This window comes from Ananas comosus, linkage group 4 (assembly GCF_001540865.1).
Source record: "Ananas comosus cultivar F153 linkage group 4, ASM154086v1, whole genome shotgun sequence".
Classification (NCBI taxonomy): Eukaryota; Viridiplantae; Streptophyta; class Magnoliopsida; order Poales; family Bromeliaceae; genus Ananas; species Ananas comosus.
In genome coordinates, this window is record NC_033624.1 from 5,307,925 (window position 1) to 5,321,188 (window position 13,264).

At 38.0% G+C, this 13,264-nt stretch overlaps 1 protein-coding gene and 1 long non-coding RNA gene across 7 annotated transcripts in view; both read right to left on the minus strand.

Annotated features, from left to right (window-relative positions):
- Positions 1–6,971, minus strand: part of LOC109709467 (cysteine-rich receptor-like protein kinase 6) — a 26,233-nt gene extending 19,262 nt beyond the window's left edge. Inside the window, exons 1-3 of one of the 2 annotated variants that reach the window (XM_020231726.1) lie at positions 6,423–6,971; positions 4,699–4,926; positions 2,451–2,704 (exon numbers count right to left, since the gene is read on the minus strand). In XM_020231726.1, the coding sequence (XP_020087315.1) occupies positions 2,451–2,704; positions 4,699–4,926; positions 6,423–6,790 (850 nt within the window). In that variant the 5' untranslated portion in view covers positions 6,791–6,971. The remainder of the gene's footprint in view (positions 1–2,450; positions 2,705–4,698; positions 4,927–6,422) is intronic. The other variant, XM_020231725.1, reaches the window with a different exon arrangement.
- LOC109709470 lies at positions 11,023–13,043 on the minus strand. Of its 5 annotated transcripts, none has more exons than XR_002216119.1 (6): positions 12,861–13,043; positions 12,655–12,742; positions 12,453–12,577; positions 12,249–12,380; positions 12,074–12,158; positions 11,023–11,220 (listed from the first exon to the last, which is right to left on the minus strand). It is a non-coding gene; the product is annotated as an uncharacterized LOC109709470 (long non-coding RNA). The 5 variants fall into 5 exon arrangements; XR_002216122.1 differs by having other exon boundaries at positions 12,453–12,552; positions 12,655–12,766; XR_002216118.1 differs by having other exon boundaries at positions 12,453–12,742.

The following is a 13,264-nucleotide window of genomic DNA, read 5'->3' on the forward strand; positions in this document are numbered from 1 at the left end:
TTGTTACCATATTGCTGTTTATTTGTTATTCTGTTATCGAGTCCTTAGGATTTGTTAAGCTAATCCTAGTTTTTAGGAATTATAGGTTAGTGAACTTATTGCTTAATATTAGCTGTGGAAATGGATATTGTGTAAGTGCTCTGTTTTGTGCTATCAGCCTAGTAAAAAGGCAATGATATGCATCAAATAAAATAAGTCAGTTTCTTTTCTCTTCCATTGTTTTACCCTCCTTAGAGGTTATCGAACCATTCTCGCTGCGTGTCATTTCTACAGGGATCCCCATGGGTACAAGGATGGGAGAATTTCTCTCATGTCATTGACTCATTCCAATTATGACAACTCAACTAAAAATGTTGTTAGTCTAACATTAATAAAGTAACTTGGTGGAGGATGGCCACCAAAAAGTCCAAGAGAAAATAATTACCACTAAAGTCGTATGTAATACTTCACGATAAATTAGTTAGCATTACTTCGAAACATCATAAAGAACTTGAACCTTCTGTTCATGCAGGTCAAACTTTGCTACTAATTTTGGGATGGTTGACTAGCATATTGGCTGATATATGAAATTTCCATTTATTTTGTATCTTATGAACCTAGTATTTCGTGTACAAGTACTTCAAACTTTCATTGCAAGAGTGCTTCAGTTTCTATGGGCCTCTCTTCCCAGTTATCAAGCTACTCTCCTGTAATTTAACATATAAGAAGTTCACGAAAGTGATTGGTGGGTGAGTTGGCTAATCTGTAAGTGTCACGGAGTGGGAGGTGTTTGGTCGTTTTAGTCCATTGAAAAGTCAGATACCGTATATTGTTTTGTCATTGACTTGACTAGAGCAGTGACAAGAGCATAAGTACACAACAAAAAAAAAGCGAAAGGTTAGGAATACCCAAGTGTCATCCACATTAATGCCTATGTAATTGAGCACCATGTCAACTTCATGGTATCATGCAATGTCTTAGGACCAGGGCAAAAACAATTAGGAAAGGGACATAATATGCCTCATGCATGCTAACTAACCAATTTGGTGCAAATGAGATGTGATTTATCATGAATGAATAATCCTAAAACTCGTAATAAAGATAATTAAACTCAGACTCAGCTTCAGAACAATAGGTTGGATCTGATGAAGACCATCATTTATAAGTTGTAGCTAATTGGATTAGAATTCTGCTCTTCCTCAGATTCAACTTGAATCCCACCAGTTAAGTGCTTGAGTCAGTTTAATATACTAATGCCACCTTCATCTTTTCAGCTCTACCTTGTTGAGAACTTGAGAATTTATTTCTTCCAACGAATTGACTGAGAGAAATAGAAGAGAGTGATAGAAGTGACTATCGATGATACCAGGAACAATACGGTGTGCAGTGTAGTCTTGAGAAATGACATGTGACAGTGATCTGATTTGGACTAAAGATTTTTTTTATTGAATTTCATGTTGAGTCACGGAAGGAAGGATCAATTTAAGGAGGAATCTTAGCAAGTTCCCGCATCATGCAGCGGGTCAAATTACAATTGGAAGTCAACATAAGTGGGTGAAAATGGCTGATGTGTTGACTTTTCTACTAGTAGGCAACAATTTAATAAACTCTATCCTTATCACATCATTCTCATGAGAAATATGAAGATAACAATAATTCTAGCGAAAGCATATTTTTCCAAGCACATGTTTGCTCTTTCTTAATTAATTTGTTTACAACAAGTTCATAATAAAAAAACATATGCAACTTTAAGATTAAAGTTAGACTCGCTTCTAGTGAACATATCATTTTCTAATATTTGTGATACCTATAAACCAGAATACTAATGAAGTGCTCCTTATTGTTGACAGTTTCTTAAACTTCTCTTGATCTTTCATTTTCCTAATTGCTTTTCCCCCAGATAAATTATTCTCCTGATAATTCTATTAAAATCAACCAACATCTAAATGTGGGAGATGCAAAATTATTGCTTATCCTACAGGGAACAATATAGCCAAAACTACTAATATTTGCTTATATCTATTTTCCGTTTCTCTTTTTTTTTTTTTTTTTTTTTTTTTTGTACATCGAAATAAATGGTTCTTGCTGATATCTGCTACTTCCTGTTCCTCTTTGTCTTTGGTTGATGACAACCTTACCTCCTGGACTTTAGAAAATAACATGTCAACAACCGAATTTATCATTACGTCCCACAAATTTCCCGTTTCACACAAGAAGACCCATTGTCCTTAAATTGGATAAACATTCAATTAGAGAGTTGAAGTTGATTTTAAACAAGAACAAATCTTTTAAGAACGGACATTTGTGAAAGAAACCAAGTTCTTAAAGGGTATTGTAAAGGCAACCAGGGTCTTTTAAAGTACGTAAGAAAATACACATTTTCAAGGGGTCATAAATGTAAATGAACAATTTTTCACGGGTATTTAAATACTGAAACAAATTGAAAAAACAAAACCTTTTTTTCCCCTTACCTTCTTCCCTAGCCGGAACAAATACTGGGGTATGTACAACAGGAGCAGGCGCTGGCGCACTTACTGCCGGAAGAACAAGCCTTAGCGAGTGTGCCACATCAAAGAATGAATACACTTCATACCGGAGATTGCACCTCACTCCAAGAATTCGCCCGCCCTTTCTCCCTAAGAAATATTGGGGCATCTCGCTAATTAGGTTTTGCAGACACTGCCAGCACTCTACTGGCGTCAAATCTGGTGTACACTGCACCAACCTGTGAATTTTGATATTAAGAACCATTCTCTTATTTAATATCCTGTGCTTTTAGAGAAAAAAAAACAAAAGTTGTTTCACATAGTATCATAGTAGGAGATTATACCTCTTGAGAGTTCAAATCAAGGATTAAAGTGCCGTGGCACGGGGGCATACCGATTGTTACCTGGCATGGTACAGCACTAGCATGCTTCCGTGCCAACATGTGGCACGTTAGCGTATCAATGGATACACACGACCTCTAGTGGTACGCTTTGGCATAGGCTTGTTTTAGTTTTTTTGGTTCTAATATACTCTTATAATATTATTTTGAAAGATTTAGTAAATAATTATGAATATTAGTTATGTATAGTTTACGACACTTATCAATTAATATAGTAATAAACTTTTTTATATGTAAAGTACAACTATACCTCATAGAGAATAAAAATTAAAATACAATAATAAAATTCACAAGTATAATACTTATTTAAATTTACATCTTTACAAAGAGTTCCACATAGATTGTTGCGGTGGATTATATAGCATATTGTCATCTACAGATACAAGATTTATTTGGCAATTTTGATATAGATATTGCCGGTATAGTCAAATTAAATTGGCTATATAATCTACTATAATCAACTATATATTCTAATATATCTAATAACATTATCAAAAATATTTTATATTTACTGACCGTCCTTAGCGCAAGTGGCAAAGAGCTTGGTGGTTGGTACCTGAGGTCCCAAGTTCAAATCCTAGTTGATTCATAGTTCCAGCTAAGTTTATTTCAAAACGAAATAAATGAAGTGGGTAGAATGCTACTTATCTCTTAAAAAAAAATATTTTATATTTATGCTAATTTACAAATTCTAGATTAGAATAGAAACAGCTTAAGTAATTTTAAATTACATTTGCTTGCTCATAAGATTAGATTAGACTAAATCATATTAGGAAACTTAAATATAAAATAGATTAGATTAGATTCAATATAAGATTAAATAAGATAATTTTAGGTTAGAACTTTTAAACTAGGTTAGATTAATTTAGGTAATTTGGAATTACGTAAATCGAATTTAATTAGTTATATTCTACTATATTTAGTTCTCTAATAGATTATTCTAGATTAGATTTGATTACGTTTCGTAATTATAAATTAGAATAAGATAAATATAAATATATGGTATATTAGATTCTAGATTAGATTACATTTGATGAGATTTTATAGATTAGATTAAGTAAATCTAGATTGGATTAGATTAGATTCCTGAATAGATAAGATTAGAATCATTAGATAACTAGGGGGTATCACGTGAGACACAGGGGGGTCCTACAAGACCCCCTTTGTACCATGCCCTCTTCTTGGGGGCATGGTACAGCACGGGCCAGCACTCGAAACCTTGGTTCAAATCCTAATGGACCCATTCACTGCTTAAGTGAGATTACTAAATTTCACTAAGTAAATTCAACGTCAACATCTTAGGCCTATCAAAAGTCTTGATTCTGGAATAAAATTGTATAGACACTAACTGAACTATAGGTCACTTTGTAATCTGTTCTAATTTTGGTGCCTAAATTATCATAAATGTTTATTCCACAACAACATCAAAACTAAATGGTGTTTGGAGCCGTTTTGATGAGATATTCTAAAAGTGGCACTTTTTATGAAACCATTAAGTTTTGACAAAACCTACAGAAGAGATACCAAAAGCAAAAAAATATAAAAGATTAGATACTGAAATCATAGGTCTTAAAATTCTCGGATCTATTACAAGATAAAATAACACTGGAGGTAAGCAATGACGTAGTTCCAAACTGGTGTAACTACAATTTGTTTGGTTAACTAAAGTGCAAATGAAATTAATGACACAAAGCTCACTTCTAAGAAGCTAACTTCCTCCTAAGGAGATGTAAAGTCAAGTTCCTAGAAGTTCACTTTTTCATTTCCATATACTTACCTCCAGCCAAATATTCTTTATCTGAAAACCTTTCTCTAATAGCTAAATCTTTTACCCGTATAACGGTATATCGGCTGTGTAGTTTGCCTCCGCCGTCGCAAACCTACTCTTTGTGTTGTGTGCTGCCCAGTCGGCTGTTCTATTGATCAACCATGCAGTCATTTCATCAAATACATGGGGTTTGTAGGTGATATTGTAGATGTTATACAAGATCTCTTGCAGCGAGTTGTCCGTGGAGGTGAGGAAGTGCAAGTTAGAGTAGCGGATGAGGCAGTCATCGTACCTATGAAAATAATTGGTACTGAGATCAGGCCAGAGATAGCAAGATATCATCTAATCAAGCAGTAGTAATCTAAAATCCATAGAATGTTCCGCTACCATCCTGATACTCTCACATAGATGATTCATTAGTCCATAACATGTTTTTTAGTATATCTCAAAAAAAAAAATAAAAGTTGTCTGCGGGCCTTTACCATAAGATTCTGCCCCCAACCCAATTTTGTAGCAAGGCATGAATGGGGTTCAAACCCAATCTTTAGAATAGTCCCACAGTAACAATCAACCATAGATAGTAGGAAGTGGTTGTTAGTGTTTCAAACAACCTAGGAAAAAGATAATTTTTCACAAAAGTAAACAAATGTTTGGCATTGTTTGCTATTGTTTCCCTTTTCTTCTTTAACGCAAATTCTTGCTATGAAAAAAAAAAAAAAAAAGTTACTTTTGTTGAAAGGTAAAGAAACGAAACCCAATCCACCATTCACTACTATAATCTTTCATATAAAAATTTTATTTGAAAAAAGAAAGAAAAAAAACGAACAAAACCATAATTTTTTTATATAAACATAAAGTAGTTAAGGGTCCATTTGGATACATGGAGCATCTTGTTTGTCTCTACTGTTTACTCAATAATTAGTAGATAAGAAGTATGATCAAATGTCTATAAAGGTATACCATATTCATCTTCAAAGTCATTTATTTGGAATAAAATAAACCATCACATGTGAAATTTGCTATCCCAACAAATCACGGCTCCTAAGGTCTTCCAAAGAGCTAAAAAAGCTCCTTACTTACAATATGTTAATAACAAAAGAAAATTTTCGTACTAGACAACTAATTCAAAATCCAAAAAAGGTTAAGGGCCTATTTAAATGCACGAACAAGTTGTTCAGCATATAAAAAGTCTTTTTAGCATTTGATAGGTGATAAGTAGCTAGGATCTAGTGTGTAGAATGGCATTCCATATTCGACCATCAGTTCCCTTCTTTTTCTTTGAAATAAGATAACTCACCTCAGAGGTAAAATATGCTATCAAAGAAAATCATAGACTCCAACTCCAAAATCTTTAAGAATAAAAAATCAAACTTATAGCTTCCAATCACAATATAGAAGACTCACATCAAACAAGTTACGTCTTGGGTTACAACTTGTTAACTTATTCCGACATCCAAAGAGAACATAAGGCACAGTTTGGGAGGTCAGAATAAGATTTCAATAGTAACTTATTCGATATGAAATTTTTTTTTTGTGTGATGGGAAGTAATGAGTTTGACTTTCGCTGCTTGAAATGTCTCGGCGTTTATGATTTGGTAGAATCATATATTTCACTTATACGATAATTTATTATATTTTGAAAAAAATTAACTCAAAAAAGATGAATATGGTGGTAGTATATTAAGCATCTCATCTCATCACACTCTTCATATCCCAAATCCTACATGCTTCTTGAGTAAATCAAAAGTACACGCCGCATAATATAATTTAGCCTAGAAAGATAGTTACCAGATGACGGCGTCCTTGTTGTAGGGGCAGAGGTTGAGGACGTCGGAGGCGCCGAGGCGGAGGCAGGAGCCGCAGGCGGAGGCGTTGACGTCGCCGCGGCAGAGGGCGAGGCCGGAGACCTGGTTGGGGGTCTGGCCGGCGGTCCCTTCGGAGAACCCGGCGCCGCCGGCGGAGGCGTTGGCGGCGAGGGAGGAGAGGATGAGGTTGAGGTTGGACTGGTACGTGCTGTTCGCCGTGTAGTTGCCATTGTTGCCGCATATCTGGTAGAGAGGGTCGTCGGCGGCAGCCGGGGGAAGAAGAAGGTGAAGATGAAGGAGGAGGAGGAGGAATTGGGAAAGGGATAAGAACAAGATCTTGGGAGTATACATGGTATTATTAAAAGATCAAGATGAATACTAATAAGATGGTCTTGTGCTCGAGAATGATAATAAATTATTCTTGGTATGAGATCGTGTTCTCGTTGCTCACATCGCTGAGATTAGAGAAGTAAGAAAAAAAAACACAAAAAAAAAAAAAAAAAAGTGAGGCTGCAGTCTACAGAGGAGGAGGAGACTAGTATAAGTAGAGCACAGAAGAAGACCCGCAGGGATTGACTGACTCTGCGATGCCCCAGCATCCTAGTCCACTGGAAAAGTGACAGCAGAGGAAAAATATTCACCCCACTTTATTAGAGGAAAAATATTCACCCCACTTTTTGAAGTTTTCCCTTATTATAAGTCATCATTTTGGACCAAGAAATGCTACACGCAACGGACGAATATCTTACATCCACCCGTTCGAGAGTTTTTTAAACCGTCTTATTCGGGTATAAGTAAGAACTAATTATTATAGAAATAAATATAAATATAAAAATAAAAAAAATAGCGTTTGGATAAAAATTGGGTTGTTTCCGAGGATAAGAAAAATATTAGGTAATTTTATATAGAAAATGAAAGGGTTGATTAGGATAACCGAGAATTACTATTCTCGGATAAAAAATTAGCATTTTGATATAAAGGGGAATAAGGACCTATCCCTATCTCCTAATCAAACACCGGTAGATTTTATTTTATATTATTTTAATATATTTAATAATAAGTAATAAAATTAATTAGTACAAAAAATATCTTATTTTTAATAAATAGAATATAAAATTTATACTTACTTTTTTTAAGCACACAAATAGAATTATGCTCACTTTTATAAATATTTTCTAGAAAAACTTCAAATATCACCCCAGTGATTCCACACTTTCTCGTTTATTACTCTATAGTTTAAAGTATATCAATTTACTGCCATGTGGTTTCATTTTTATCTTTTTATTATCGATTCCACGAATTTTTTTCATTAAATTAGTGACAAAGTTAAACCTTTACCCCGAAGTTTTTTTGTATATAATTTAATAAAATATTAATGAAAAATCCGATGAAAAGATAAAAATGAAACCACAAGATACTAACTTAATACACTTTAAACCACAGAATACTAAAGTAAGAAAGTGCGAAATCATAAAAATGATATTTAAAGTTTATCCTACTTTTTAAAATGTAAACCTCATCTCGCTTCATCAAAGTGCTAATATTTTTACACCAGTTTTATCCGGCTTTATTTTTTTAGGACTAAAAAATACTAAAATTTTATAAAATTTAGATTGACAAGATGTAAAATTTATATTTATTTTTAAGTGTACAAATAGTATTATTATATCACTTTTTAGTTTTTTTAATACTAAAAATTAGAATTATCTAAACTCTTGCACGATGAGAGTGTAAAATTTATAGTCAAAAGTTGATAAGTTTATTTCTAAATGAAATAAAACGAAGCGAATAACGTGCTACCTATCTCTCAAAAAAAAAAAGAAAAAAAAAGCATTTTGCATATTACTTCGGAAAAAAAAAAATCTAAAATTTTCAACACTTCAGAAATTTGGCGGCCCACCATCGTAGGCCCCTTGTCCTTATTGCTCTTTTCTTATTTTTATAAGCAAAATTTCTACACGCAATAGACCACGAATTACTTAAAATCTTATATTCGAGATGTTTGTTTTATAACCAAAAAATAAAAAACTTAAAATAAGCTTTCATGCACAAATAAAACTACCTACTTATTGAATATTTATTTAATGGCATATTTTGCACATTACTTTCTAAAATTTGAGAATACAAAGAAGCCTATTTCTTTTCTTCTCGTTATGGTAATTAAATTTCAAGGTTGAATAATAGAATGAATCTTTATCTTTAGATTTTATTATTTATTTTCGTGCATTAGAATGAAAAAATATATCCTCCTCTAACAATAAATTTATTTCATTGGTGTGACACAATTCTTTTCTTGTTGCGTTGTTACGTGTACGTCGGAACCATTGGGATTTAAAAAAATAAAATAAAAACTAAGAAAAGAAAATAAAAAGAACCAAGAAACTAAAAGTAGTGTATAAGCATAAAATTCAAAAGTTCAATGAGTCCTTATTAAGAGTTGAAATTTAGCTTGAATTATGACTCAAGACATAAACTTAAATCAAATAAAAAATTTTAAAAAAAAATTAAGAGTCTAGTGACTTTCTGATCTGCTGGTAAATAAAATAATATAAAACAATTATTATTTTTAAAAATTTTAAATATCAAAAAATAATAATTTTGAACTTTTAAATTCAACAAGTTCTAGTATCTACTCCACTGTAAACCCTACCAAATTTGAGAAAAGCATGCACATCATAATATCGGGTAATATATGATGGGGAGCAAACTATATATATACTAGAATTTTTTTTAAAAAAAAATTAAGACTAATTAAAATCTATATTTGTGAAAACAAACTACACAAAAAAATATCGTCAACAAAGAGTTTAGCTATATTGCAAAATCTCAGTCCTTACAATGTCGGTCCAAGGATCTCAAACAAGTGCCACGCCACTCTAAATAGCATATAACCCTAGCAGTGGACCGCTGGGCTCACAGGTCGAAAGTCCGACCACTTTTCCGAAAAAGAACACCGTTGCGGTAGCCAAACCGCTGGTGTACGTGAAATGCGTACGAGCAATAACAATCAATGCAAATATGATCAATAGTCGTCGGCAAGTAACCAACAATCAACACCTCAGGATGTGCGAATAGGTCATCAACCAGAATCTCAAACCGACCAACTAGGACACAATGATGTCATATCATGCACAGAGATAATCATCAACCACTCTACTCCTAAATCATGATAGTCGAGTACAGAGATATAACCGAGTAGAGTAACATGTACTGAAGTCAAATGGTGCTAGGCTTAACAGACATGAATAATGTGAGAAACATGAAGAGAGAGGGTGGAGGGAACGTCATCAAGCGTGCACCACTAAACCGACTTCGGATCGAAGTACCCACCTGTATCGATGTTGCGCCTGTTTCCGAATTAGACCAAATTGTCAATTGAACCTACGAAGGGTCCACCAGGTGAGCGTCCAACCCACAGATTCAAAATACACAACTCACAACCCCACACATACCCACGGGATCGGTTTCCCAAATCTGATCGCCGTCACTTGCCGAAAGTCCCGAAAATCACACCGGGAACGCCGCCGAGACCCACTAAGTGTCCCAAAACTCGCCGATTCATGCTACGAGTCACCCGCTATCTCAAAACACATCGTTTTGGGCGTCTTGGCAGCAAACATAAGGTCTCGCGTCAAAACAATTATCGTCGGATAATCGTTCTGATTCGGGTTCCCGGAAGTGTCAACTTCGACATCGGAACCCTCCGCCGCTCACTCGTCGTCTCCGAAGTCTTGGAATGACGATGATGACTAGCCAACTAGGCTCAGTGGCAAAACCCATTGTATTCCAACACCGTCTGATGAAATCCGAAACGAAATCGCGTTCCGCCAGCAAATTTCGCCGAAAAACACACCAAAACCGACAGTCGATCTCCGCGAAGGGCTTCAGACCTTGGACGATCAGTCTAGAGGTCGTCTACCATGCATACATGCTGCCCGCAGCAGCCGTGGGGTGGCATTTTACATAAAAGCCCCCAAAAGTGTAAGTAATTTCAACATTTTATGTAAATAGCATGGTCTAATAGCTCGTTACCGCTTACCAAGTATTTCTGAGGTCAGCCGAGACACTGGCTGACAGGTCTCTACAAGGCGGGGGCCGTGCTCGCTATTCAGAGCACCGTGGATCGCTGCGAAGAGCGCGGAAGCAAGCCGAAGTTCAAAAAATCAATTGCACAGGGAGCAAACCAGGCCGAACACGTAGATCCGAGTCATGCCGACCACAGATAAGGTGAGCACTGTGATTAGCACTAACCGGGGATCACCGTGCTAACCTCTGAAGGTGTCGAAAAAGCCTCAGGTCACAAGAATAGTGAGAAAGATCCGAAAATGGCATGAAAACAGCCTTAATGGCTAGCTATGAGCAGGGGGCTCACTCACGACTGGCGGCGGCTCGGCGGTGGGTGCACCGGCGGTGTCACGCCCCGGGCTGCACAGTCCCCCGGGCACGCCGACAAATCCGCCGTATACAAGAGAATTTCTCCATTATACGAAGCGTAGCTGAACCTGTATAAACATACAATACTACAAGCAGTAGTATAGAGCTGAAGTAAACTATAAACAAGCAGGTAGAAATAACAAACTTAATATACCTACATCAGCCACGGATACAAAAGAACACTACTCGCTCCAGCGAGTTCAACTGTATGTACAAAAGCGCCCGAACAAAAACTGTCACTACCTGCAGCGGGAGTCCTCTAGCACTGTACTCGAAGGGTAGGCTCTAACTCGCCACGCCTTTCCCGCGGTCCGCCTCAGAAGGAGCAGCAGCCGAAACAGAAGGCCCTGCAACATCGGTGGAAGAAAGAGGGCGTGAGAACTACTATAAAAGCAAGTAGTCCTCAGTGGGTGCCGCCCTAAACAACATCGGTCCACCCACTAAGTCTACAGGGTAAGCAAGATAGAAGAAAATGAAGCTGGAAACTCTCTACAGCTACAAGTCGCTATGCTATCATGCCCAGAACTAACACCTATAGACTCAAGTCAACCAGACCCAATCCGAAGGGGACTGTGAACGCACCCGTCCCTGGGACTGTGAACGCACCCGTCCCGTGCCCGGTTGTGACTGCACAGCTACCCCCACTCTAAACCTCAGTGGAGAGCAAGTCCAACCTGCACTACCCGACACCGACGCGAAAGCACAAAGCCTAACTCCGGAGTGGCACTCGGGGGAGCTACCCAGCCGAGTATGCAGCGTAGCTCTGTCGAGCTCAATCAGGCCCTAACCAGCCAAACCCAAGTAACCAAAACCGACTTTGGGGCCCACCGCCTGCCCCGACGGCGCCCGACACCCCGTAACAGTCTACACTCAGCTAGTATAAGCTCGGCGTCCCAGCACGAGCACAAACACAAGCTACACTATCCTGGGTATCCATCGCACAAAGCCCACGACGATACAATGCAACACGGCTCCTAGAGCTAAATCCGGCAGTGTATGTAAATGACGATCAATTCGGGGTTTTCTCCTAAGTCAAATCCAAGTCCAACAAGTATCAATTATCATCACTCACTAAGCATGCTCCCAATTCAGGTTTTTAATATACTAATCCATGAATTTGAGCTACCTCATTTAGTGTTCAACGAACAAAGCATACAAGTCGACTAATATGTACTTAGAGGCAAAAACCGATGAACCCACCTCTCAAGCAACTCCTGGCAGCGAAGAAAGTGGCCCGGATCCAAATTGATCCCTCGCTGGTCCGTCGAAGTCCCCGGTTCTCCTGCTGCGAAGAAGTAAACCCAATTACACTCAAAATCACGAAATCTGCCCAGAAAACAACAGCGAAGAAAACATTAAATCCGACCAAGCTAACCTTATCCAAATTCAGCAAACAAGGGTTCTGAAGCTTCGTCTCGAAGTCGCGAATCCAATGGCCCTGGTTTCGCTGAATTCCGACGCTCCTACGCAGAGAACGGGTCAGAATACGAAACGTCGACGCTGGAACCTGCGAAACAGCATCTCTGAAATCTGCTCGGCAAACAGCAGTCTAGTAAAACTAGGGTTCGACAGGGCAAACCTGCTCCAAAAATTGCAATCTTGGGCTCAGAATCTTCGTCTCGAAGTCGCGAATCTAGCACGCCAAATTTCGTCGCGTTTCGACACTCCTACACAGAGAACTAGGTAAAACACGGCGGGTCGATGCTGGAATCAGCAATCAGCACTTCAGAGTCTGCTCGGCAAACAACAACTCAGTAAAAAGGGATTTCGATAGAGCAAACCTTCTCCAAATCGGGCAAGTAAGGATCCTATGGATTTGTCTCGAAGTCTCGGTTCCAACGAATCAAGTCGCGTCACGTTCCGATGCTCCTGCGCGGAATACGAGTCAAAACTCTGCGGGTCGACGCTGGAATCAGCAGCAGCAGCAGTGCAGTTTGAAAATCGTAGAAGTTTAAAGCCATAAAAGCGATCTCAAGGAGCCACTCACCTCGACAAACCCTCCCTGCGAGCAGCACCTCGTCGAAAACTCGCTCGATCCGCTCCGCGGCGCGTCGTCGACGAAGCTCGAGCTTCTCTTGAGCTCCTCCAACACTCTAGGTTGCTAAGGGAAGTAGAAGGAGAGGAAGAAGAAGCACAGCAGCAGCAGCATGAAGAAGCTTCCCTCTCTCTCTTCTCTCTGCTCCAAGGTAAGGGTTAAAGGGGGGGTGATGTGACAAGATGGCCAAAAAGTCAACTTGCACCCTGCTTCCACTTTGTACCGGTACAAACCCAGATTTGTACCGATACAGCTCACTGAAAATCTGCTATTTCGCAGATCTTCAAGATACACGCTGCTCTCAAGTTCCCACAAGGCCCGTTTGGCGTCGACTTCGCGCGAACGCGACCCGGACT